Source organism: Scomber scombrus, chromosome 4 (assembly GCF_963691925.1).
Source record: "Scomber scombrus chromosome 4, fScoSco1.1, whole genome shotgun sequence".
NCBI classification, from domain to species: Eukaryota; Metazoa; Chordata; class Actinopteri; order Scombriformes; family Scombridae; genus Scomber; species Scomber scombrus.
In genome coordinates this window covers 6,540,033-6,566,960 of record NC_084973.1, presented here as the reverse complement: position 1 = coordinate 6,566,960, position 26,928 = coordinate 6,540,033, and the positions used below count along the sequence as shown (strand labels likewise).

Below are 26,928 nucleotides of genomic sequence, written 5' to 3'. Positions count from 1 at the left end.
CATTGCTTTCATGTCTGTCTTTCTTCCCTGGATATTTTTCATAGATTTCTTCTCAAAAATGTATACTTTTTTGGTAACACGCAGCTCCCATAAGTGCTTTCTTATACATTATTTAGTTGTGTTTTTCCTCATAATGCCTGTAGATACGTTTCTACTCACTCATTCCTTAATTTCATTCAGTCATCCCCATGTGGTAACTCAGACACCACTGCTACGGTTTTGAGTAAACTTTCAATAATAATGCATCTCAGCTCTGTTACATCTTGTTCATGCATTTTAAAAAGTATAAAGATAGATTTGTTTGTATGGTATTTTCAATGTCCCACATAGGAGAATGCAACAACAGATCATGATTTTCAACAACTAATCACATGTGCCACGCTGCATGTTCAAATGACCTGAAATTTTGGTTCACAAGCTATGCTTGCTTCTTTAAATACTCAAGTGCATTAGTTTAAACCACAGATCTTACAGGTAATGCACACCCACTGATCCAAATGATTAATTCAGATATTAAAATTTAATCAAATGCAACTTAATTTCTACGGTAACCATGGGGATGAAATGTGGATTCAGTGAACAGTAGTAGAAAGGGATGAATAATTTGACTTACGACTGAAATATTATCACATTAGATCACTGACTTCAATTTAGCTAAAATAAATATATGATTGTATTGCGAAATATATATTCATATACTGCATATGTAATGAATTTGTATAAATATTGGTCAACAATTTAAGTTTGTTGAAGCAGGTGCATTGATACTGTTTTTAAAAAAGTCAGTATGTTACTCTCTTCCAGTTTTTAAAGCATGGTCCATCCACCAGTACAGTGTATGGCAATATACACGTTGTTTGATTGCTGTTAGTTTAAAACCAGTCGTGTAAATTAGTTTAATTCTGCATTTGGAGCAGCTCTCTGCCTGTAATGACCAGTGTAATTATTTCTAATGGTGTGGAAACCTCTTAGTAAACACCGTTCATATTTGGGACCTCTGTCCACAGAGCAAAGTTCATCCATATGTCACACAATCATTAAAAAAAGCAACTACTGTAAATATTACTAAATGGCAAAGATCATCAGAAAAAATAAATATGGATATATGAAGTATGAAAGTTTTCTGTCTTCATGGTTTTTTCCCTACATGACTCACTAAATATAGAGCAGATTGTACCTTTTGGAGGCCAAAAGCTTGTCGGTCACTGGAGTAGTACCCTGCATTATGATGCCCTTTCTTGCCAGTGTTTTATTTTATCCTTTAAACAATGGCACAGTCATCAGGGAGTACTGCTGCAAAAAGGACCTCTCCTTACCATCATTGTATTTAATGGGGGCATAGCCAGAAACACTGCTGCCAAGAACTGTCAACTGGTGCTTCTTACCCTGTACCACCTGTGTGACTCAATTAGTGGACTAGTGTAACTGACTTGATTATATTTGCAGTTCATGGTGAGCTGGTCTAAATTAGTACCCCAATTTACCAAAGACCGCTTTGTGGATTAAAAGATGCGCATCTGTGTCAACAAGGATCCATTATGTTCATGTCATGATGCATCTTTGTTCTATTTTGTACAGCAGCTGGTGGCCAAAGGTACAGAGACTATTGGCTGAGTTAAGTAAAATGAAGACAGGGAAAGTTTCCAAATTTATGGCATGATGTGCCTCTAAGTAAACCCCATTAGAAACAAATGTTATGTGCTGTTTACATTAGTATTCCTGGTCTACATCAACGAATGAAGGTATTTGCAGAATGAGTTACTTGTGGACCAAAGGCAGTCAACATATCTTATGTCTTGGAGATGTCCGCATCACACGTGCCTCTTTCTCTCTCATCCAGATCGAGTGGCCAGCTCCGCAGGACAAGAAGAGGGAGTGTGTTGCCAAGGGGAAGAACAACCAGGTAATGTGGATTTAAGCTGACAGAGCGCCAGAGTTATCGGGGTTACCCGCCTTGCTCAAGGGCAGCGAGGCAGTATTTTTTGAAGAGAGTCGTTTATGCGACTCATTACTCATTTCACTTCACTCAATTACTTTCTGTAAAGTCAGTGTGAGGTTTCAAACTGGAAACCTTCCAGTCATTACATTAGCACACAGTGAAGTGCATCTTTCCAACAGGGTTAAGATCAACAACTTCTAAGGTAAGGTGGTTTGATTCCTGAAGTGTTATGTCTTGGAACAATAAAAAGTGGATAAAGCCCTGCTCCAAAAAATATGCAATAAAGAGTGATGCTGAGCAGTAATTCTGACTACAATACAACAGAGTGCATTACAATATGTTGCAGCACAATATAAAAGAAAGCAACAGAATTAAATTTAGCCATAAGACATTGTTTAACAAATGCAAACATTGCTAATGCATAATTCAAAACAAGTGCTGCTGGCTGTAGCTTCACGTGTAGTGTGCTAACATAGCAGTGATATCAATCTTCTCATTTGACTCTCAAGAAAGCACACAAGTGTATTTCCAAAAATGTCTCATTAGTCCATTAATGTTTGCATTTTGCCACTTATAATGATGTACTACAGTCAGAGACACATTCTTCAATCACACATAAAAGTCTCATAATGATGTTCCTCTTTTTCCAAAATATTTTATGATGTTATTTATGAGCAGAATAACTTTGAAATTCAGCATTAACTCGACATTCTCCAGGCTTATGATCTTCCAGTTTCTTCTCATCAGTTGTGGTACATTTGTAAACACAGATAGTGAATTAGGTCCCAGTTCTGTTAGTCTCAGCAAGAGCTTTTCCCTGCTTAGGCTGCATAATGTGCATTTGCAAGAGGTCTCGTTTAATATTTTATGGAAACACACAGTGCTTTTGGAAACAGGGCTAAAACTTCTCGCGTGGCACAACAGTAACTTTTGATGTGTTTTGAAACAGGAGGGGGAAAAAAAAGGGGAAAATAGTTCACTGGAGTGCAATAGTATCAACACTACTTTAACTGCAATTGACTCCAAGTGAAGTTTAAAAAAAATACATGTCAAGAAATAGGTGTAACCGGAGATTTAAAAAATATTCTGGTGCTTTAAAATAGTTATTAAAATTTCATGTGGCTCTTACTATAAAATATGACAAGCTGTGAATCATACTGCAGAACATTTAGATAAACTCGAAACACTGACAAAAATACACACAGTTACTTTAGTCCACTAACTAAAATATGCTCACATATGGTTAAATAGGACAGGAACTTACTTACTATGCATTCTAACCGTATGGTGTTTACACTGTCCGTCATTATACGTGATGATTAGTCTTTTTATGTTATGTTGTAGTTGTGGGCTTGCAGAAGAAGCCCCGTCTGGCAGACACATCTCATCCTGATTATCCTCAGTGATTGCAGGAGCTGTAAAAATGAATTTAAAAGAATGCAAATGCTCATATTACAGCATTGGGATAGAGATATTGTTTTGCTGCTGCAAAGGCAACATCGACTGGATGCGCTGAATTATTCATGGCTTCAGTTCGCATCATGTGTAAGCATCTGTTTCCAATTCCATTCAAAGAGCTTTATTGTTCATCACAGCACCGACATTAAAGGGCATTCCCCATAAAAGAGTGCATATATTATACTGTTTAATTACGCACACGTCCTTTGAATTGAAACAATATGATGCTTTTTTGTGTGTGTGCAGTTTAAAAGTTACTCAGATAATGCGGTTGCGTCACGATCTATTAGGTGATGTCATGTAATTGGAAGCAATTCCTGGCGTAGGTGAAGCTGCCAGTGTTCAGGGGCTTCACATTGAACCATTTATGCACAAAGAAGAGAGAAAAGAAAATGACTTGCGTTTCTCAATGTCCTTTTAATTGTTGACTGGCCAACTGATTTCTTAATCTAAACAAAGGATATAATTAGCAATATGATCGAACAGCTTCAAGATTATTGACGAATTTCCAGGTGAATGAAGTAAAACTAAATCTAAAGTCTTCATAATCGAAGTATAAACAGAGAACAAACCAGCTTAATTCCTCCTTTCTCCTTCACAGACTGAGTGCTTCAACTACATCCGTTTCCTGCAGAGCTACAACCACACGCATCTTTACACCTGCGGCACCTATGCCTTCCAGCCCAAATGCACCTACGTGGTAAGTGTGCATGTGTGTGTGTGCGTGTGTCACTGGATTGTGAGTCAGTGCTGACAAGTGTTAACTTCAGATATCTGCCTCCTGACCTGAGGCTGACACCACTGTGTTACAAAAAAATAAAGAAATAAATGCAATGGAAGAAAGTATCTCACGCTAGGTTATTTGAATGTGTAAAGACTACTGTGTGTGTGTGTGTGTGTGTGTGTCTGTGTGTGTGTGTGTGTGTGTGTGTGTGTGTGTGTTTGTGTGTGTGTGTGTGTGTGTCTGAGTGAGTATATGCGCATATATGTGACATTGATGTGTTAGGACAACATGGTGAAGGTTGACGCTATGGTCCTAGTAACAGATAGACTGAGCTTGCGGCTGTGTCATGCGGTTCATAATATATACTGAACCACCTGTGTTTCCCATTTTGTGTGTGTGTGTGTGCGTGCGTGCGTGCAGAATGCAGAGTCTTTCACCCTGGACGTTGCCCTGGAAGATGGGAAGGGCAAATGCCCATATGACCCTGCCAAGGGTCACACTGGCCTCATAGTGGGTAAGTAAAAGTGTGGGTGTGTGGGATTTGCCAAGGTGGTGGTGGTCATGTTGGTGGGCATTTCCTCCCCTCTGGTCTAATATATCCCTGCCTTATTAGTTATTTTTATCCCTGTTGCGGACGAAAATGTTTCCCCCTGCTCACAGATTTGCAGAGATGTGGGTAACAGAGGGGCGACACACTGTGAATGACCCATCCACAAAAAGAAGACAGAATTCCATCATCGAAATAGATTGTTTTCTTAGTCTGACAAGTAGGCATATACTGTAGTCTATTTATTTTTACAATGACTGCACATTGTGCTATTGCATGTTATGATATTTTCCATTCAATATTGAATTTTGCTGCACGCTGCACATAGAGCTTAATTAAATAGTGCAAGAATGACATTAAGTGTTTTGGCACGTCTGGCGTGTGGCGCTGTCCACAGTACTAAAAGGAGGGAGGGGGGATTCAATTTTGGCATGTCGCACCTGGTAAGCGTTAGCCTTGGTGGCATTATTTTCAGGATCACTCATATTCATTCTGGCTGTTTGGTTGTAAAATTTAAAGATTTCCCTTTAAATGAGACCAGGGTTATGACTGTGATCAAAAGGGTTGAAGAACAGTAACCTTTTTATTTTGGATACATTATTTTTAAGGCTTGTGGACAAAAAAGGAGGAAGGGAGGTGCCCACAAAGAGGTTACATTAGCTTTTATAACATTTTGTTTTGTTATATATGATCACGCCTCCTTGTCCAGATGAGGAAAGGACAAGGCATGAACATGACATCATATCCCTGAGGGTGTAAATATTGCACTATTTGATTAATTGAAGTTCTTTAAAAAATGATTGATATATCCCTACAAATGTAGAGGTCAAGTTTAAGTTTCATAACTGTTTTATTTAAGTTCTGAATTATTTTTATAAATGTTACTGTAATAGCTGCAAGAAATAGCCTAATTGGCTTCATATTGGATCTATATAGGCTCATTGTGGTTTTGATTTATTTTTATGAATATAGCCAGATTTTTTCACAAATCCCACCCTGGGGTTTAATGATCATTAAAGGAACATTTCACCCCAAAAAGAAGGATGAATCTTTAGTTGGAAATGCATTGACATTCATAACAACCCGAATCACGCTGTCAGCTCCATCTCAGCAGTCTGTTTATTGAAGTGAACAGCAGCCTGTTTTTACAGCTCTAACAGAAGCATAAAATGTCCATCAAATTTCCACAAACCACTCCTGCAGCATTTCCCATCTGTTTTGTAGCCATACGATTGGACTGAGAGTCCAGAGGTCCAATTTAACTTTGCATGCTGCATTCACTTCAGCGTGGATAGCTTCAGTGAATCTGCAGGCGCCAATTCTCCATTCTTTTTTGTGTTTCCCTGCTGAACCACTGACCTTCCCTCATTGTAAGTCTCTGCAATTGTGGCTGAAAAACAGAGTTGAACTAAAGCTTGCATTTTGTTGGTGCAGATAAGGAGCTCTACTCAGCAACGCTCAACAACTTCCTGGGTACAGAGCCGGTCATTCTGAGGAACCTGGGCCAACAGCACTACAGCATGAAGAGCGAATACTTGCCTGCTTGGCTCAATGGTAAGTGAAAGAGAGGACATTATAATGACAATGAGAAAGAAGTGAAAAGGCTGCCAAGTAAAAGAAAGAGACATGGAGGGGAGAAAATGGGAAAGAATGGGTAGAGAAAATAATTTAAGAAATGTTTTTATTCAGATTTGGTCAATACTCATATTTCCAAGGGCGTTATCAACAGGTGCACACCAAAATGCCTCTGGACAACCAATCAGAGCACACAAAATGTGTGACGTGTGACTAATCTGGGCCGCACCTACAACCAATGAGAGCAGTGAAACATGTAATATAGCATTGAGTGACACGTGGAAGTTGGGCAGTGCTTCATTCATTTTCTGAAAGGAAAAAATGGTGGCCTGCTCACAAATGTTCTCATATTATAGCTAAACAGTACACTAAAATATATTTCTGAAGAGGTTTGAGGCAGGCAATCGGCAATGCAGTAACAGAATATTGATTTATATTTAATCAGCACTGCCTAGTTTGACAGTTTGATTTGAGTTTCTTGGACGGACCTCTGCAGACAGTTTAACAATGTCAACCAATCACAGCACGGTATCCCCATGTGGGCACCACCCGTATGTCCCCACACATGCAGATAAACGGTTATGATTGGCCCATCACCGGCCTGGACGGGTGGAAATCTATCCGAATGAGAGGGGGGGCCAGACGTATCTGCCAGAGCAAATAAAACATGAGCTCGGCAGATTTGTCTGGTTCCCAGGCTAATGTAAAAGGGTATGAAATATGCACATGATGGCTAGACACAGTACATGATATAGTGTTAAAAGACTGCGGCTAAAGCTATATGCCTCAGGCAAAAACGCAGCATCTTCTCCAGTTAATGATCCATGTAGAATATGTGGAAATAAGAAGCAGAATTGTTGTTGTATTACAAGATAACTTATCAGCTGTAGTATATAGTATTACACTTAAAAATGTAATTCAAATTCTTACATACACCTGTTTGGATGGCGGAAAAACACACTTAAGAAACACTATATATTGTTTGTATTGTCGAACTTTATGTTTCATTGACACAAGAAAAATTAGGCTTTCAGAATCAGGACTAACTGATTAATTTTGTAAATATGATGCTAGCTTGAGTATCACATTTTTGCAGAGATTTATAAAATATAAACTTCCCCAAACCAAATAAAGAGAAGCAAAGGGATGCTAACGTTATCCTAAACTCTGACTGTTTGTCCTGAACTGGGCTTTTCCTAATATAGTCTGTATTACCACATAATAATGTAGTTAGCAAATGATATGAAAGTAAGGGTACTACTGTAGGTAGTAAGCTAGTTGCTAGGTAATGTTTGTAGCTTATGTTAGCACACATAAACACATTGTTGAATGAAATGGGTTTTTTTCTAACATAGTCTGTATTACCACATAATAATGTAGTTAGTAAATAACATGCTGCCTGGCTACTATCTACTAAACTAGTAAGCTAGTTGTCAGGTAACGTTTGTAGCTTATGTTAGCGCACATAAACACATTGTTGAATGCGTTCCTTATACTTATGCTTCAAACTACAGTACCAAGGTATCCAAAATTGCTAATACTAGTATCCTAAGCACACCATGCTTAGTTTGTTTGTGCTGGGGAGGAGTTTAGTAAAAAAAAAAAAAAAGAAAAAAAAGAAAGTCGCCTATCCTTAAATTATATTCAAAAGAAAATTAAAGTTAATAGAAAAATTTATATTCATCCATTCTTGTACAGGATTCTTCAGCAGTTTTTTCCCCAAGATAAACATTGAAACACTGACAAATTAAATATGTATTCAAGTAAAAGAAATCACATTATAGGTTGATAACGCTGTTGCCTTTGGAGTTTCATTTAAAGAAATAAAAGCCCGAAACTTGCAAAAGAACAAAAGAGATGAGTGCAGGAAATGAAGCGTGGGACTCGACTACAGCAAGGGATTGTTATCTTTTTGTCGTGGGAGGAGGCGGAGAAAGGATTGAGCCACTCGGAGAGAAATGATGGGGAGAGAAGAGGATGAAGTCACAGCAGGAGAAAAGGGTGATGAAAGAACAGACATTAGGATTGGTGATGAGTAGATACAGGGAGAGGTGAGGGGAATGAAGATTGGAGGGAGGAGGAGGTGGGAGGAACATACAGATGAGGCTGTTTAGACAGATGTGTCACTTAATTATTCACACTGATACAAAGCTTTTATTAAAAACTTCACCCACAATGAGGCTTGCCTTACCTTAATTGAGTTTTAAATCCCACAGTGGTGTGAAATACTGCTTTTAAGGCTTTTATACTAACATGTCTGGAGGAACATTGTGTGGTTGTAATAAAGGAAAAAAAACGTTTGCATTAGATGGTCAAATGTAAAGCTCTCAGCAGCTTGAGTCTGAAAACGTCTGGATCTTTTTTTTTCCTTTAAAAAAAAAACGTATCATTCTCAAGCTAATGAGCACGAGATATAGAGACAACTTGAGAAGGAGGAAGTTAGAAAGACATAATGGACGGCTAATAGGGAGCATTGGAGAGAAGGGAGCGAGAAATGACTGAAGAGATGAGGCGAAAGAGAGAGTAATGATTGAAAATAGACACAGAGGTGAGAAGGAGCTGCAGGGAATGAGATGGAGGTGTCAGGTCTGAACGTGCATGTGTGTGTGTGTGCGTGTGTGTGAGAGAGAGAGAGAGTGAGAGAGATTCAGTGCTAATGTACCTACAGGATGATACTGTTGATTTCTTTGGTTGTGATGTATGTCTTTATTATCACATGTAATTACACTTACTGACTACTCTTCTGTGTGTGTGTGTGTGTGTGCAGAGCCGGACTTTGTGGGTTCAGCCCTGGTGAGGGAGAGCAGCGGCAGCAAGGAGGGGGATGACGACAAGATCTACTTCTTCTTCAGCGAGCGAGCATTGGAGCTGGACTGTGACAATGAACCCATTGTGGCCCGAGTGGCCCGCGTCTGCAAGGTAACACTTCCACCGTTAATCAGATCTGATGCTTTAGGACTTGTTCTCACACTCTGTTTGGTTTCTGTGGAAGTGTATCAGTGACAAAAGGTACAAACGAATTCAAATAGTAATCAATCTGTAAGTGACTCTTAGGGTTTAAGAGCACAGATCGGTAAGCCCACAACAAGTCCTGACGGCGAAATCATAGTTTCATTCACGCTTGGCTTGAAATCAGCTGTTTTCTGTTCTCTCCAGCTGTTTTGGCAGCTGTTTCTGAGCACGTTTAATAATGCCAGAGAGCACTTGCTAATAATTTTGGGCTTTAAGGCTTCAAAAGGAGACGCCCATATAAGGAGGCGAGTGGAGGCAAGTTGTTTTACAGTTACATCTGTAGATAAATTAAAAGCCAGCAAAGCACACCATGAATACCTCAGATCTGCTTTTGCTGGAAATTTGTTTGCGCAGTACACAAACTGCAACTCTTGACTCGTGCACTGATTACAGCTCACATTTTGTTTGTGCTCACGGAATAATTTTGACATCCCTGAACTGTATGTATCCATCTAATTAGCAAGCAAATATAAAGTGTAGTACATAGTGTTCTCCTTCTACTGTCACAAAGAGTCATTTCATTATAAAGCAGAGGTGTAGCAAATGACAAACACTTGATACTTTCACCACAATTACTCTGTGTAAACATGAGCTAACATAGAAAACTCTGTCAATAATGGGTTTTATTGTTGCTCTTTAATTGGAGCAGAATTTCAGTTCAACACCAATTTACGTGCGATGTGTTAAATGTAAAGGTAATTACATTGACACATAGCTAATAAATCTGTTTATTTGCTATAGTAAAGAGTTCATCACGAGGCCAGATATACCACAGCGACTATGGTGACGTCAGAGATGCTTCATGTTGTGAGCGGAGGAACTCAGTGAGACACGAGGCGTCAGTTCGTTTTAGTTTGTCCGATTTCAGTGACCTTACAGTTAACGCAGCAAGGGTTAAGTGTCATGTTACACTTACGTATGCAGCTATATAATCTCAGTAACCTTTAAATTGAGCCAAACATAGACAGATTGTTAGCAGTCCGAGGAGATGTGCGTAATTAAGTGTAAAATGTATGCACTATTTTATTGGAAGTGCCCTTTAATGCCTTCTTCTGTGATGAACAATAAAGCTCTGAATGAAATTAGAAGCAGATGCTCACACATGATGAGTACTAGAGACATGAATAATTCAGCGCGTCCTGCTGATATTGCTATTGCAGCAGCATCACAAAATGTCTTTATCTTACTGCTGTAATATGAGCATTTGCATTTTTAATTCCTTTTTTTACAGCGCATGCAATCATTGAGGATAAAAAGAATGAGACGTAACTGGCAAACAGGCCTCTTTTGAGTGCGCAGAATGCTTTAAAAAGGGGGCCGATTTTTTAATATATATGGAACGTTTATTGTATAATTGAATAATATTATCATTATTATCCTGCTTTTCAATAGAAGCCTTGAACATCTCTGGGTCTAAATACTCCTTGAGAGCCTTTTTCGCAGCATGACAACAGTTCAGTCAGCCAACTCACATGGAACAGATTAACTGTATTATTATGTGAATACACACTCTGGATAGTGTGTGTACAAAGATAATATGAGGTGAAGGTGGGGCTAATGAAATGCAACATAAGACAGCAGCAGCATAGTAGAACAAAAGAAGAAAGCAGGTAGGCAGTGTGCTCTGTTGCACCTGTAGCCACACCCAACAGGGACGTCACAATGCAGTCCCTGCAGCAATGTGAGCACTGGAGTCCAAGACAAATAAGATTTTTAGCTTGTGCCAGGCTGCTTTTTAAGTATAGTAAGATGCCTTACTGTTAGGGGTGTGGCAAATATACAGTTTACTGCACAGAGCAGTGTATCAAGGAAGCAAAAATGTGGCTATGATCAGCTCATATCGGCCATACGTTAATATGACCATCTGATATGTCTACTTTCAGGGTGATCTGGGCGGTACGCGGACGTTGCAGAAGAAGTGGACCACCTTCCAGAAAGCGCGGCTGGAGTGCTCCCTCCCCGAGCGCCACGTCTCCTTCAATGACCTCAGAGCCGTCTTCACTCTCCCTGGGCAGGACTGGCGGGGGACCACTTTCTACGGCATCTTCCACGCTCAGTGGTGAGTCAGGGACGAGTCTAAAGACGTAGTTCAATTTCAGTATCAACCTGAGATAATGTGATGATATTCTGCTGTGCCGCACAGTTAATTATTACATGTGCCATCTGCTGTCAGGGCGAGACACTACATCACTTTGCCAACATATCACATGCTGGGATTTTATTAAAATCATGGGTCAGACAGTGAGTCTGATATGATGGCTCTAATTATGCACTTTGTGTGATTAGGTATTTACTGACTCATTTAGCCTTTAATATAACTGGCCTGTAACTGACACTAGTGTGTTATTTTGAGTGGATACAACTCAAGTATACTTGAATATATTTTACTGGTTTTAATGACACATGGTCATGTTGTTTGAAAAGATTGAGAACCCATTTGCTACCAGACTGATTAAATGATGTCCTCTGCATATTCTACACAAACAAGAAAATTACTTTTTTCCCCATAAATATCAATAGATTGGTGACTCACTGGTCAAATCAGACTATTCCTATCATTCATTATTTATTTATGCCTTTTAGTAGAACTTCTTCGCTTGAAGTTCTTTGCTTCTTTGCTTGATAAAAATCAAGGTTGGATGAAATAAACTTGACATTTTTCAGCTGGAGTAACAACATAGAAATCTCATTTGGGGTGGGGTTGGAGGGTTAGCGTGAGATAGAGGGATTGGATAATTAAACTACCACCCTGTGATTGCATGGTGTTGACGGCAGTAATTTAGTTTCGATAAGTGACTGTTTTTGTCATTATTGGAATAAAGATTGGCATTTAATGGACCAGTGTGTAACTGTAAGTTGCTAATGAGTTACTTATCAACAAAGAAAAAGGAGCCAGGGCAGGAGGTTTTCTTTTGGTGGAAAGTTGGTGACTTTCTCTGTCTCCGGGCAATGCCCTTTGATGTGAGTCTTTTGTGTTCTTCACTAAGATATCATATCGCAAAGTGAACCAGCTTTGAACTTCAAGCTTTGTTTCTTCATTCAGAGTTCCCACTGCTGCTGAAAAAAAAAAGAAGCTTAATCCTTTTTCTCCGTGCGACTCGCTGGGGATTCCTTAAAGCCCCCTGGCTTTGATAGAGATAACATTAAGATAATTGGACATTATGTAAATGATGACTCGGGGTTCAAGCCATAATCTGACTGAATAGGCTAACTTTTTAACTTGCTAAGACATCACTGCCCTGCTTTGGTTAGACGTTCACCTTATAAAACTCATGGCTCTGCTGCACATTAACAGACAGGAAAAGCTCTCTCCACCCAGGACAAATCAAATTACATGAACTAATGGACACAACCTATTCTTTCCTTTTCCATTTTTACAGACATTTTACAGCACCAGTCTATAAATATGACTGTGTACCATAATGAATGCTCTCAACAAATAACAAACACTATAAATTTGGGACTGTGCTTCTCATCCAGCTGAAGGTCCGATCAAGAATTTGTGTGTCCAACACGTCTCAGGGCAGTCCGGCTTTAGCTTGACAGAACATTGTATTTGTATCAACGTGTCAGTGAAATGGCGTGACAGAACATTTTTTTAAAAATACATTTTTATTCCTGGAAATCAAATATATTTGTGAGATGAAGGGTACAAGTATGATTTAATGTGTCTGGGTCATACGTCAATAACCAATTTCAGTCCCACTTGGGGTCTGAAATTGAGTTAGGAAGAAAAAAAATCACATACCTCCGACTTCACCATTAAATGAAATAAATTTCCTGATGCAGAGAAACATCTGATTGATTTCAGTGGCCTATGCAGGAAGTGTCTTACATGTACTTCAATTTGAACATGATTTTGTTTTGCTACAGAAACACTGGCTAAACATTTCAGATGACTCCATAATGGAAAGTTTATGCTGTCAGATTGATATAGAATCTATTAATAGCTTTGTAATAACTTTTCTTGAAGATATGACTTTTTAGGATCACGCAAAGATCTCTTTACGATGCTACACATATTTATATTTTGTTATATTTTGACCCAGTACAGCCTGTTCAGTCTACCTCCCATCCTTACATGTTTAAACTGGCTTTACTTATGCTGTATCCAGTAGCTACCTGTTAACTGAAATGTCACATTTTCTACAAGAGGATGACAGCTAATCCGTCTCTCAGTTTTCACCACCACACGCCTCTAATTCCCTGCCTTGCCGCCATGTTTCAGGGGGGATGTGGACGTGTCGGCGGTGTGCCAGTACCAGATTGGTGACGTGAAGAAGGTGTTTGAAGGATCATACAAGGAGTACAGGGAGGCATCCCAGAAGTGGGGACGCTACAGCAGCACCGTCCCCTTCCCACGGCCTGGATCGGTAAGTGACTGGAGACCCCGCACTGCTCCCAATCTACTCCTGTATAACAGAGGATCAAATGATCTGGCAGAGAAGGGATGGGTGAATAATGAGGGTGAGAGAGGAAAGGAGAGAAGTAGAAGTGGGTGGCATGAGTTAGTGACGGCAGAGAACAGCGTGAGCTTGGCACCACACGAAAAGCTAAGAACATAATTATCCAGGACGAAAGGAAAGGAAGCAGAGGATGGTATGATGGCAGGCTGAGGTGAGATTGAGAGAGAAAGAACGACCTAGTAAAAGAGAGGAGGGCGGGAGGAAGGGGAGTTATCTTAAAGCCAAGAAATCATGCCAACCTGTCTCAGCAGTGGCTAAGAAGTTTCCTCTTCTTCCTCCTTCTTTGCTCTCTTACCTTCCTTAACCTCCTTCTCCTCCTCCCTTTCCCCTCTCTCCCTTTCTCTTCTCTCTCTTACTCTCCATTTCCCCATTTTCTTTCCTCTGTCTGTGCTGCAGTGTATAACCAATTCAGACAGAGAGAACAGCTACAACAGCTCTCTGCAGCTACCTGACGCCACACTCAACTTTGCCAAGAAGCACCCACTGATGGAGGACAAAGCTCTTGCTCGCCCCCTGCTGCTCACCAAGGGCGTAAACTTCACCAGGCTGGCGGTGGATCGGGTTAATGGCCTGGACCAGCGGGGATACCACATGCTGTTCATCGGCACAGGTACATGTGACATGACATGAGGACTGTTATAGTTGAAGAAGATTAACACGGAGCTCGCAAAAGTCAAGCAGTATAATTCAATGTTCTTTTCAATTCCTCTTCAACTTCTTCATACTCATTTATGCTACTTTAAACCAGCCACCTCAGTGTGTGTTAATCACATTAATCAAACGCTTACATCAGAGCGCAATGAGTGAAATGCTCAAATCTCCCTCGTCAGTTCTTGAACTCAGTGACACTTGAAGTATTTACAGTGAGCACGCTTCATCTTTCTTTCTGCACTTCAACTGAAATTTCACTTTTATCTCTTACACGTTTTAACTGACAGTTCAACTTCTTTCTGTGCTGTCAAACGGCTGCTTGCAGGGCTTAAACATAAAATTAAATTTCAGGTGCTTTTTTAGCACTTATACTTCAAAACACACTTAAAACCCTGACAGTGCTTACACCTCAACTGACACTTCAACTGCTTTAAGTACTTCACCCTAAAGTGCAACTCCCATTCAAAATCACAAATGCAGACAGTTAACATTAACATTTAAGAGATTTTAACCTCTACATTTCTTTAAGAACATGCTTACATTTTAATTATGTAATTACTATAATCTAATATAATATAATGTTCTTAGTAGCTACATAATTGAGCCTCATAATCCAGAGTTGACGCTGGCACTTTTTTTGTATGGTTGTTGTATTGGACTGTATTGTATCAGATGGTCCTGTTATTTTGTCCACATCACGAGGGAACATACTCTGTCTTCATATACCCATATTTCCTCCACTGTGGAGAAGCATGTTATTGTGTGTGTGTGTGTGTGTGTGTGTGTGTGTGTGTGTGTGTGTGTGTGTGTGTGTGTGTGTGTGTGTGTGTGTGTGTGTGTGTGTGTGTTAGGGGGGAGTTGCTCACAGTATTTGTTGAAGAGATGAGAGCATTCAGCCCATGGCAGGAGACAGGGACAGGTACTGGCATTAGGTATGGTGGCACAAAACAACATGCCATCTGGCCAGACTTCAGCTGGGTTTCAATTAAGAACTTGATTTGCATGCCGAGATCCATCTTCATGCATCAAAGGAAACGTCGACGTATGCGCGACTTAATTAATATCTACTGTCAGTCGCCATTGAGCCCATATGCAGGTGTCCTGTTTTTGGCACAGATCCAAAAAATCAGCCAACCCCTCCCTGAGCCTTAATCCTGAACACAGATCTGACAGCAGATTCCAGGGAATGTGAATTTGAATGCAGCTCAAGCATCATGAATGGAGAGAGACTCCACTGCTTACCATTCACATCACTGCAGTGGCAGTGGCAGAGCGACTGTGGCAACTGACAGTGTGACAACAGCGGACTCAGGGTTTCTCTGCTGGCAAGTGGGGAGGCCAACTCGGACACACACGTGGCCACACCGACACACACATGGGCACACACACCCACACACACACACACACACACACATACACACACAGGGGTAACACGCTCGCAAATTGATATACGCACACACACACACACACTTACAGATATACACACTCACACTCCCGGAGCCAAGTGCAGTCATCCCCGCTTGTCGTGCTTCACAGCACAAACTCAACAGGGCCCTTGGCAGACGTGCGCTCATAGTGCCAATTGGGCTGTGGGCTTGATTAGCTGTTAGCTGCAGCATAGCGACAGCTGATGTGAAAAGAGAGAGAGAGAGAGCGTTTGTCGAGACTGTTTTTCAGGAAACCAGGCTACAGGATTGAGGGATTAGTCGACACTGGTCCCTGACGCCATGAGAGGGGAGTGTGATGATATGCCTGCTGCTTGCAATGTCTGTATGTGTGCGTGTGTATGTGTGTACATGTCTGTATTTCCTTCTATCAAGCTTCCAGTTGGCTACCGGGTTAGCTTTTCTTATTATCCGTGACAGTCTCTTAATCAAGAAGACCACACAAGAAAGTACATGTCAGCACGTAACGCTATTCCACAGACACACACACACACACACACACACACACACACACACACACACACACACACACACAAACACAAGGTCACCTCACCAGCTGTGCCTGAAACGCCTTTCATCACAGGGGATCTAAACTTGTTCACGATGCCCTACATGAAAGGGGTACAGGATCTCCTCTTCCTCCTCCAGCAACATCAGCTCCCCACATGCTGCTTTAAATGAAAAAAAAAAACTCCCCGATGATATTACCAATACCCAAGGCCAGGAACAGCATTTCGACTCTTTTAAGATCCCTTTTAAATAGTTTGTAGGTGAGCTGGACAGCTCTGTAATGCAGCTGTGTGATCTGGCAGGGGAAGCTTGAGTTCTTTTCACTGTCTGCCTTTCTCAGTAACAGAGCTGCAAGAAATGTCAGTGCAGCTGGTGTCAAAATTTCAAGAGATTTTGGTTGATTAAAGTGGTGGAAAACTCGACGAAACATCAAGCGCATCGTGCAGTTATGCGTCTGAAAGCTGAGGAGATTACTTTTTCAGTAGAGAGTACTTTCCTCATCTTTAGAGAACTTTTCCACAACAGGCATTGTTTTTAAACCATAGCAGGAAAAGCTAATGTCCATGGAAACTGTTTGGAAAAGAGCAGGCCCGTTAAAAAAAAACTTGGCAGGTGATTGGATGAAGCATGTGTCCATCGCAGTCTATCGTTGTCTTACCCTGCGAGGCAGCTGGATTGGCAAAACTGATTGGTCATTGGACACAAGCACATAACTTAAAAACTCCAGCTGCCTTGCAAAGAAAGGGAAAAACACAGGTGTAATTAATAACATGAATTAAGACTGCATTCCAGTTAAATGCTCCAGTTCCAGGGCATTAATATTTGCATGCAGGCTCCCTGGCACGACTTACCGGAGCACCCCAAATACCATTAACTTTATTGGTTTCACATGTACTTTTCCTGCTGTGACAAATCAGAATTTAGCGTTAAACCTTAAATGAGCCATTGCCTTAGGTAAACCACATAATAATAATAATACATCTTATTTGAAGGCGCCTATTGGCATTTGTTAGCCACAACATGAACTGATGGTATATGAGCAAATTCTATAACACAGTATGTTTTTTGGCAATCAATATAGTACACAAACAGCAGCTCAAGACAGTATTTTGTAGTGATTTTAATGAATTGCTATGGCATCAAAGGAGCGTGTTTGTATATATTGTCATGAATATTTAAATGAGCTTCTATGCAGTCACAGGTGCGTGTTTGTGAATATATAAGTAGGTTTTTAATATTGAAGGTAAACACTGCACAGTCACAGGTGTGTGTTTACCTATCATTAATATTTCAGCTGACTGATATGCAGTCACAGGTGCACGGATACATTTATTATATCACATCATTATTATTCAAATGAACCGGCGCGCGGTGACAGTTACCATATGAATGAAATTTAAATGAGCTGTTATACTGTCAAAGGTGTGTGTTTATCAGGTGTTTTGTATCGGCATTCAGAACTGCTGAAGCTGTTTGAAAGTATATGCTTTTATGCAATAGGAAAGATTGTGGTGGAAGAGTGGATGAAGATGAAAGTGTATGGCACTGACCTGAATTGAATTGAAAGTTTCATGGAGCAAAACAGAAGTGAAGTGAACTCAATCTTACCTCTTCCTCTCTTTCGTGTTGCAGCGGAGGGCTGGTTGCAAAGGGTGGTGATCCTGGGCTCCGAGGCCCACGTGATAGAAGAGATCCAGCTGTTTGAGACGGCCCAGCCGGTGGACAGCTTGACCATCTCCCACTCCAAGGTAAGGAACCACCACAGATAGGATGTCTCTCCAGCAATGTGTTTTTAAACCGGCGGTCCACCAATTTTACACATTAAGATCAATTTACCAACCGTGGCGACTCAACGAAGCTCTGGATGAGCAAATATACCCTGATCATGTCACGAGGATTAACTCGGATTTTACTTGGAGAACACCCAGCAGTGTAGCATTTTTTTGGAGCTAACAAAACATCAGGATATCTTGGACTCTGCTGCGTCAATTTTGACCATTTGTTTCTCATTAGTACTTTGCTTTTATCTCAGTGCTGTGCTGAAGCTAAGAACGAGCATGACCGCCAAGACTATATAACTCTTCTATATGGTGATAATTCAATTTTTGTAATAAAGGAGTGCACTTTCAGACAGCCTTTCCTGGAAGGCACTCTTAGTGTTGCATTCAGTGAAACATACAAAAAGTGACAGAAAGTATTGAAAACTAGAGGTGGAGAGACAAGGTCAAACCCTCCTTACTTTCTCACCTCACTTTTCTGAACACCTGGCCAATCACTGCCTGACATAGGTGTGAATGTCACATTTTTGGTTTCGGGAAGTGATTTTGTAGAAATTGGCAGATGCAGCCCCTCCACCCTCCAATTCTGATACCTCAAAGGCATTTTAGATGTTATTCAGTCATCCAACTAGCACTTGAGCTGAAGCGATTTTATTAAAAAGATAACCACGCTTCTCTCTTTATTTGATAGCTTGTGTCTGAGCTTCCAGCTGCTCCGACTCACCATGGTGAGGCCTTCTGCACATTATCTTTGTGGACTCCTAGATGTATTGTTTTCAAGAGATGAGATGTCTTAATGGTCTCTCAGGGGGGGAAAAAGTTATTCAGAGTTCTTTTTGTTGTTTTGAGGATCTCCTGCCTGGTCACCCCAATCGAGCCTGTTTCTGTACTTGCATCTGATCATGTCCCCCGAACGTAGCTTTGGGGATCTATTAGCTTGCTGTACTGTTGCATCGCTTGTTCATTTGTATTCAGTGTGAACAGTTGGAGTTTGTCTTCCGCCATTCTGTCATTAACCTTTTTGCCAGACACTTACAATCATAGATCCATTGACAAGAGACAGGCACTCAGCACGGAGACGTTGGCCCGTTGCCTTTTTCAGATCAAGAGCGTTGGGGAATTGAACCTCTGGCCCTGTTGTTTTCTCAGCGTCCCTGACCTGTCAACTGAGCTTCTGTGTTGACACCGGCCGTGTCCCCGTGGCTCTATGATGGCATGTCCGTCGATCGATGCCGTTTTGACTGGGCGTTCCCAGCCCAAAAGCCCGCTGCTTATCTCATTAATGCTGGCTTAGCCTCGACCAGACATTTTATAACAGCTTTCGCAAAAAGAGCGCAACCCAGATTGGATTGGGAAGGGGTCGGGGGGGTGAATGTTATTGTAATTGAGAGTGATTATCCCATTATCTCCTCTAAACCCCCCGAACTGAGTCACTCACTCTCTCTCTCTCTCTCTCTCTGTTTATCTTTCTTCTTGTTTTTCATCTCTCTCTGGTTTCTGTCTCTGTGTGATGGCTGGATCTGTTCTTCGTCGTCGTCTTTCTTTCTCTCTCTCTCTCTTTCTCGCTCTCTCTTTTTGTAGAAGTATTTGTACATCGGCTCTCGTTCGGAGGTTCTCCAGCTGCCCTTGGCCAACTGCAGCCGCTATCAGTCTCAGCCAGACTGTCTGCTAGCCCGGGACCCATACTGCGCTTGGGACAGCGAGGGTCGGGCCTGCGTCCGCATCGACCTCCACCGCGGGTGAGCAGAGCACATATGTGCACCCAGATACACACAATTATAGATTGGGAGACTTAGTATAGACATTTTAAGAAAAACTCCTGATTACAGATATTGGAAAGTCTCTGCAAAAGCCTCCCTGAAAATGTAGATATTATGTGCCCCTTAAACTCTGTATTGACATCCATACTAATGAAAGTCTTACAGCTGGATATAAGCAGCTTCGACAGCTGGTTCAAGCAGGTTTCATTGCAGGTTTTATAGACTTTCACCCTGAAGCTGTGAAGTAAAATCCCCCTGCTTCACATGCTGGGATTTCTCTTGCAGCCGTGAGAAACAAACCATATTGACAAGCTGTAGTCTGCATATTAGAGCTGAATAACATTTGCCAATGTCTATATTAAGTACATTTACATGTTATCTGCTGCTAAAATCTAGAGATTAACTTATAAAAGAAGAAATAGATTCAAAATTGGTATGTTTTCTATTGATTTTGAGGATAATCATTGTTAGAAATACACAAAAGATTGCACACAGACATCCAGGTGCCAGCGTTCCCTGTAGAAACGTCACAGACATTATAAATCTCATTAATAATAATCATTATTATATTATTAACCCTCAGCTCTGCTTTCTGCTCTTTCCCCTCCAGGTCCACCGCCTCCCTGTCACAGGATCTCATGCTGGAAAGGTTCAGCCAGGGAAAAGCCAAGTTCGATAAGCCCATCTCCATCCCCAGCCCTGGTGAGTGTGGGGCCCACACCTCAGTAGTGGCCCCTTGTGGGAATTGACTGTCACTGCAGGAGTATGTCAGTAGAAAGGAGACTGGACCTGAGCTAGACTGAGTGAATACATTTGGATTGAGCTGAATGAATTGAATTAAGTGGAAAAGAGCTGGCCAGTGCAGAATATGAATTGGAATGATTATGGATAACACTTAACCCCCCCACCCACCCCCCTCTCTCTCTCCCTTCCTGTCCCTCTGCAGAGCACTCTCGTATTCGGAACATAACAGTGATGGTGGGGTCGGACATGGTGCTTCCTTGCCAGCTGGTCTCTAACCTGGCACAGCCCTGTTGGTTCCTCAACGACCGTGAGCTCCAGCTGGGTGACCCCGAGGCAGAAGGGCCACGGTTTGACCGGACCCTCAAGGCCCTAGTCATCCCCAGCGCTGGTCAGATGCAGGCTGGCCGCTACATCTGCTACTCAGAGGAGCAAGGAGTCAAGTTTCAGACGGAGCGCTACCAGGTGGCGGTTGTAGCCAGTCCTCCAATCGTCATGGAGGCCCGGGCTCCAGACAGCAGCATGGGTCTCTTCTGGGTGCTGGTTATCACCCTTGGTGCAGCGTGCCTAATGCTCTTGGTGGCGGCTCTTTACCTGCGCAGGAGGCTGAAATTGGCACTTGGAAAAGGAGCTGACATGAAACCTCTGGAGAGCACGCTGGTCTACCCCATCACCCTTCCCAAGGAGCCACCCACCTTTGTCCCCAGCAAAATGCCCAGCGACGAGGACCGTTTCTGGGAGACGGGTGCCAATTATTACTACTCAGACGGCTCGCTGAAGATCGTTCCCGGTCACGCCCTGGGCCCAAACAGCGTCAGCAGCACGGCGTCACCCAGCGCCATTCCCGGCCAGCCCATCCACTCCCCCAGCCGTCTCAGCCTCACCAATATCAGAGGCTCAGGTAGCAACGGCTACATCCGCCTCAACCTGAGCACAGCAGGGGAGGAGAGGGCTAGCGGGGCTGGTGCTGGGGGCGGCGGGCTGGGAGGCCTGGGCATGGGCGGGAACGATTACGCCAGCCCCTTCAAGGAAGAGCTGAGACGCACCCTGCAGCAGAGGAGCGTGCTGCCTGACGCAAACCCTGAGGAGTCGTCCGTCTAGGCCCGTCCTCCTCCGTCTCCATTCCCTGAGTTGGAAAAACAGAACAACCAACCTACCTCCCTCCTTTTGAGAATGCTCTCTCTCTCTCTTACAGTGACATGCTGTCAATTCCCCCATGCTCTCTCTCGCTCTGCCAATGCCTGTTCGGCTCACTGTAGACATTAATAGCACACAGCATGTTAAATATACACACTCGTTCACCGTGTTTGCCAACATGCTGTCTTATAATTTTTGTGTTCTCTGCACCATGCAGTCATGGACTTTTTCTGCTTCCACTGTGCAATCGCCACGTGTGTAAATTGTGTATTTAAAGAGGAATTCTGAACGCAGAGGTGAACACCTCAAGCATGGTAATGAAACTAATGGCGTTACATGTCTTCTGAAGGGCACATTTATTTTATGTTGAGTGGACCAAGTGAGGCTTTTTAGCCTCTGTGCTGAGACCAGCTGAGGAATGTCAAGTGCATCTGACTGGAAATATTGAACTGATTCTCTGCCCTTCTGTTCCTTTGAGACCTTTTCAGCTTTTACTGCACTTAAAACTGGAAGCTCGTCTTCCCTTTTTTGTATTTGTGAGCCAAGAGTGTGAGAGCGGTATAAAAAGAATAATTAATCTCGAAGCAAGACGACAATCATGCTCTCGTAGCCGGAGCTCTGCGTGGGACAGAGAGGAGAGGAGAGAGAGCGAGAGACAAAGAGAGAGGAAATTAAATGGAAAATGAAGTGAATTGGAGTGAAAGACACAAGGGGGGGGGGGGGGGGGGGGGGGGGGGGGGGGGTTTGAATGAAGGACAATCTCTCAAGACTTTCTCTGCTCAATTTGTTCTTTTCCCCCCCAAGTTGTATTTACCCCCAGAGAAAGTCCTCGAACCCTTCCACTTTAATTTGTTGTGATGGTTGATTTGAATTAAGACATTTCTTGTTGTTATTTTTCTATGTCTTACGGACTACAACAGTGTTCCATGCGGTTATTGAGTGACTAATGACTCCCCTCTGTGAATGACAGCGTGAGGGCAAGCGCTTACATTCCTCGCTCAGCCCCGCACGATGTCCTTCAAATGCACCTTCAAGTGAAATATACTACAAGGGCACTTCATACTACATTTATTAGAGTCACGGTGTGTAACAAAATACGTTTGTTTGGTCTCCTTAAAAGAAAAGGCGATTTGCATTCAGCTCTTAGCAGCGGGACAATAACCGCACACTTCATTCCAAATTGAAGTTGACGTGAAGACATTAGGCATGGAGAATGTAGTTGAACCCTCACGGTTGCGACCGCTGTGGATGTCTCAATAAGTGCTTTATATCTTACGTGTTTTGGGTGAGGGTGGTAACTTGCACTGCCAAGAAGGAAACTACCCCTCCCACACACATTCATTCACAAACACACACACACACACACACTACCAGTCCTCTGAATGCCAACCATCCTGGACTACAGTGTGTTTGTGAACTCACCTTAAAACCCTTCTTCGTACCAATGCCCAGAGACTGACCCGGGGTTACTGTGGACATATACAAAGGAAGAGCACTGTAAAAGAAAAGAACACACTGGCAGTGTTGATGGAAGAATGGACCGACAGACTGATTGCTGCCGTGCTGACAAGCTTCTGGCTCCAGGCGGGAAGCAGCCGTGAACCAGTGAAAGGTATTGTTCCGCTTAATTAATTTCATGCAAACAGATTTAAGCAAAGTTCTAACCTTAAATGATTTCCAATGTAGCTTTTTTTTTTTTTTTTGGCTGTAAGTGCTGCTCAGTGTAGTGTTAACAATTATTTGGTTTATTTATCTGGCTCTACCTTTGCTTAACTCAGCACTTAAAGGAATAGCTCGACATATCGGGGGTGGAAAAAGCTTATTAGCTTTTCTAGGGAGAGGTCGATGAGAGGAAGATTGTTATCGCTCTCGTATCGGTCCGTTAAAAATTAAGCAATACCTTTTATGAGAGGGCTACCGAGAAACTCTCGGCGAGAAAGCAAATAACTGTATTTCCCAAAAGCTAAAATGAGACGATGCAAACTCTCAGCGGTTGATCACATCGATGCCGGTGTTGCTTCGAGGTAACAGAACATACAGTATGTTAAGTCATATGAGGAGATGGGTATAACAGTAAGGAGATCTTGTAATGAATTTATAAAATAGTGGCATTATTTTAGCACAAATACCCTACAGTTCCTAATTTCGACACAAATGCCCCATAGACCATTATTTCAGCATAAATACCCTAAATCTCCATGCTATCATCAATGTGCTCTTCATATGTGAAAAGTCAAGGTGTGGTGCTCAGACATGTTTTTCTATCAAATGTTCTACTACATCATTCCGTCAATGTACTACTCATCACATGTTGCCCTTGTGCACTCTTGGATTTAAGTCTTGAGAGAGAGCTGCATCAGGAAAAACTACTTTCATGGAAAAAGATAAGAAACCATCAAACTGCCTGAAGCTCACAACCAGAGTATTTTATTAAAAATGTTTCAATCATACAAGGATCAAAATACATTGACCTGAGAAACATTTTGTGATTAAATGTTCAGCTTGCAAGATACAGCTGGCGAAGACCTTTTTCTGCCACTCAAAACTGCCCGTTTTACAATTACTGCAAGTTCTTATTTACATAATTTTTTCTTCCCCCCCAGGCCATTTACAATGACTTAGTAGGGTGTGCTTAAGTGAAAGCATGCCAGACTTAATGATCTAAATATAATGTACTCTCATGGTGATACTAGGATATCCTAAAAAATATATATATATATATATTTATAACCTACTTCCTGATCTCAAAACTTCACATATGAAAGTGAAAATTAAGCTCTAACTTTTTGGCATTTAGCTAACCTGCCTCTCTCTTTTCTGTGTCCATCAGGGTTGGCTTTTGTTTTTTGGAACGTGTCTGTCGGGACCAGAGGAGCACAGCATGAAGGAAAAAGGGGGGGAGGACAAAAATTCTTTGTTGTTCCCCCCACTGTGTACAGAGCGCTGAGAGATGTAGAATATGAAAATGATTTCAGGGTTGAAGAGGTACTCAACCATCAGCACTCCATCCTAGTGTTGCATGATCCTCTGCAAGTGGACTGTACATCTTTGATATGATCATCCTTGTGGAAGTGCATCATTTTGATTGATCATTTTTTGGACTTTTACATCCACTAATATTGTGGAACACTAATGCTCTCTTTGGAAAAAAAACACACACACAAAATAATGTTTGATTTTATGGTTCAAGGGTTGTACAGGAATTTCACGGCTGCATTTCGACCATGTTTACTTTTTCTGTGCCTCTTCACTTTTTTAGATAAGCCAAAGTAGACTGCAGATGCTTTTGTTCTTGTTGAAATACTTAAATTAATTTTATTTGATTCCAGATCGATATTTAAGTCTCAGCAGTCCGTCCACTTTGCTACACTGAGCTGATATCTGCAACCTTTCTGCATATTTTATCTGCAGCTACGTTTTCCCCCTCGGGCAAAAATGCAAAAAAAAAAGGTTTGAGGCTGATGGACTTCCTGTTTACTCTCAGCTTAAAAGTCTGTAGTGATCTGCTGGACCCAATTTATGTTCCCCTCTCTTTATGAAGACTACTTAATGTACCAAAACTTTAACTATTATTATTTATATTAATTCATCAGCCCCTAAAAACCAAATAAGTAGCTGCTGATTCAAAGCAGATGATAGCAGTGATAAAATGAGTCCACTCCATACAGTAAGTATTAAATCCCCTGAAGCAAAAGCTAAAAACACATTAGCTTTTCTTTTTTTTCTACTGGTACTTGCTTATGTCTCAATACATCTTCTGTTAATAATTAGGTTTTACTTTCTAATCAAACATGTTGCAAAACGTAAAAAGATGTTTAAAGGAATACAGGTCTCAAGCTTGAAAAAAAATGCATGTGTGATGTACTTAATGTGCATTTCTTCTGCAGTTCTTACTTGTTTGTTTGCTCATAACAGTTTCCCCACACACATACACACACACACACACACAAGGCTTTAAGTTCTGCTGTTTTTTATTGCGTTATAATTTGTATTATTGTATATCATCCCTGATTTTATTTTGCCCCATTTTTGCTCGTCTGTAATTGATCTTTTATGTTTGTTTTTAAAGTATGTTAAGTAACTTATTTCACTTGTACAAACATGTTGATATTTATTATCATTGTACATATGTCCTTATTTTTTATATGTGTATATATACACAAATAAAAATAGAGATATACATGAGTTGTGTGTGTTTGTTTGTTAAAGGGGACGTCCACCTGATTGATGTGAAGTTGTATCATTTCTCACGTGGCTCTGAATCTGAGGAAATAAACCTGGTGATGTCATCAGGGTTGATGATGTAAGCAGGGACATATTTGCTTGGACTTGGAGAAGGTTATAAGTTCATAATGAAAAGTTTTGGTTTAAAATTTGAGGTGTGACGTTTTAAAAGACATTTACCTGGCAGGGAGGGTCTTAACAAAAATATGCCACTTGTTGCATTATGGGAAATGTAGGATTTAAGTTCTTGGGAGCTTTACCAAGGATAACTTGGCATCTGCTGCATCAATTTTAATCATCCCTTTTTGAATTTGCCTCTTTTGAGTCCCCAAATTTAATGGAAGTGCAATTTTAAATAAGTGGAGAATAGCTTTAACACAAATTATTTGTAAAGTGAACACCAGACTCTATTTCCATATTTTAACTGATTTATAGCAGTGATTCACAACCAATGATAGTTGTACCACAAGAGATAATAAAGCTCTTATGTTTGCAACCAAAAATATGTATATCCCTATGTGTTTAGAATAAAAATAATAGTATTGTAATGTAATAATATTGCAAATTGGTGAATAGCTCATCTATAGTATCTGCAGATATTGATTGTCACAATACCCAATAAACTACCAGCTATGTATAGGTTGACTTCACAGGACACATCTCCAACCAATCTGAGTCATCTGTATGGAAACCATGTTTTTAGACCAAGAATGCATGACAACTTATTGTGAGCAGAAAAATAAAAACAGACTGCAAAAGTGGTGAATAAATTGTTTAAAGATTCTCCTTCTGCTGATGCAAATTTGATCAAATCAACTGAATAAAATAGATTCAATAAACTAAGTCCAAGCATTGTTGACATTTATCCACAATACTGAAATGACATCAAATGTATAATGAATTCCAGTCATTTGCTCCATGTATTGATGATCAGTACCCCTTAAATGATGACACAGTTTTA

The 26,928-nt window shown here is 41.2% G+C and overlaps 1 protein-coding gene across 2 annotated transcripts in view; it reads left to right on the top strand.

Annotated features, from left to right (window-relative positions):
- sema4c (sema domain, immunoglobulin domain (Ig), transmembrane domain (TM) and short cytoplasmic domain, (semaphorin) 4C) overlaps positions 1 to 21,870 on the top strand; it is an 87,668-nt gene extending 65,798 nt beyond the window's left edge. For both annotated transcript variants that reach the window (XM_062418158.1, XM_062418157.1), the window contains 12 exons: positions 1,841 to 1,903; positions 3,999 to 4,097; positions 4,542 to 4,635; positions 6,103 to 6,222; positions 9,011 to 9,162; positions 11,139 to 11,314; positions 13,484 to 13,628; positions 14,118 to 14,331; positions 17,960 to 18,075; positions 19,687 to 19,844; positions 20,476 to 20,567; positions 20,812 to 21,870. In XM_062418158.1, the coding sequence (XP_062274142.1) occupies positions 1,841 to 1,903; positions 3,999 to 4,097; positions 4,542 to 4,635; positions 6,103 to 6,222; positions 9,011 to 9,162; positions 11,139 to 11,314; positions 13,484 to 13,628; positions 14,118 to 14,331; positions 17,960 to 18,075; positions 19,687 to 19,844; positions 20,476 to 20,567; positions 20,812 to 21,707 (2,325 nt within the window). In that variant the 3' untranslated portion in view covers positions 21,708 to 21,870. The remainder of the gene's footprint in view (positions 1 to 1,840; positions 1,904 to 3,998; positions 4,098 to 4,541; positions 4,636 to 6,102; positions 6,223 to 9,010; positions 9,163 to 11,138; positions 11,315 to 13,483; positions 13,629 to 14,117; positions 14,332 to 17,959; positions 18,076 to 19,686; positions 19,845 to 20,475; positions 20,568 to 20,811) is intronic.
- Positions 21,871 to 26,928: the final 5,058 nt, after the last annotated feature.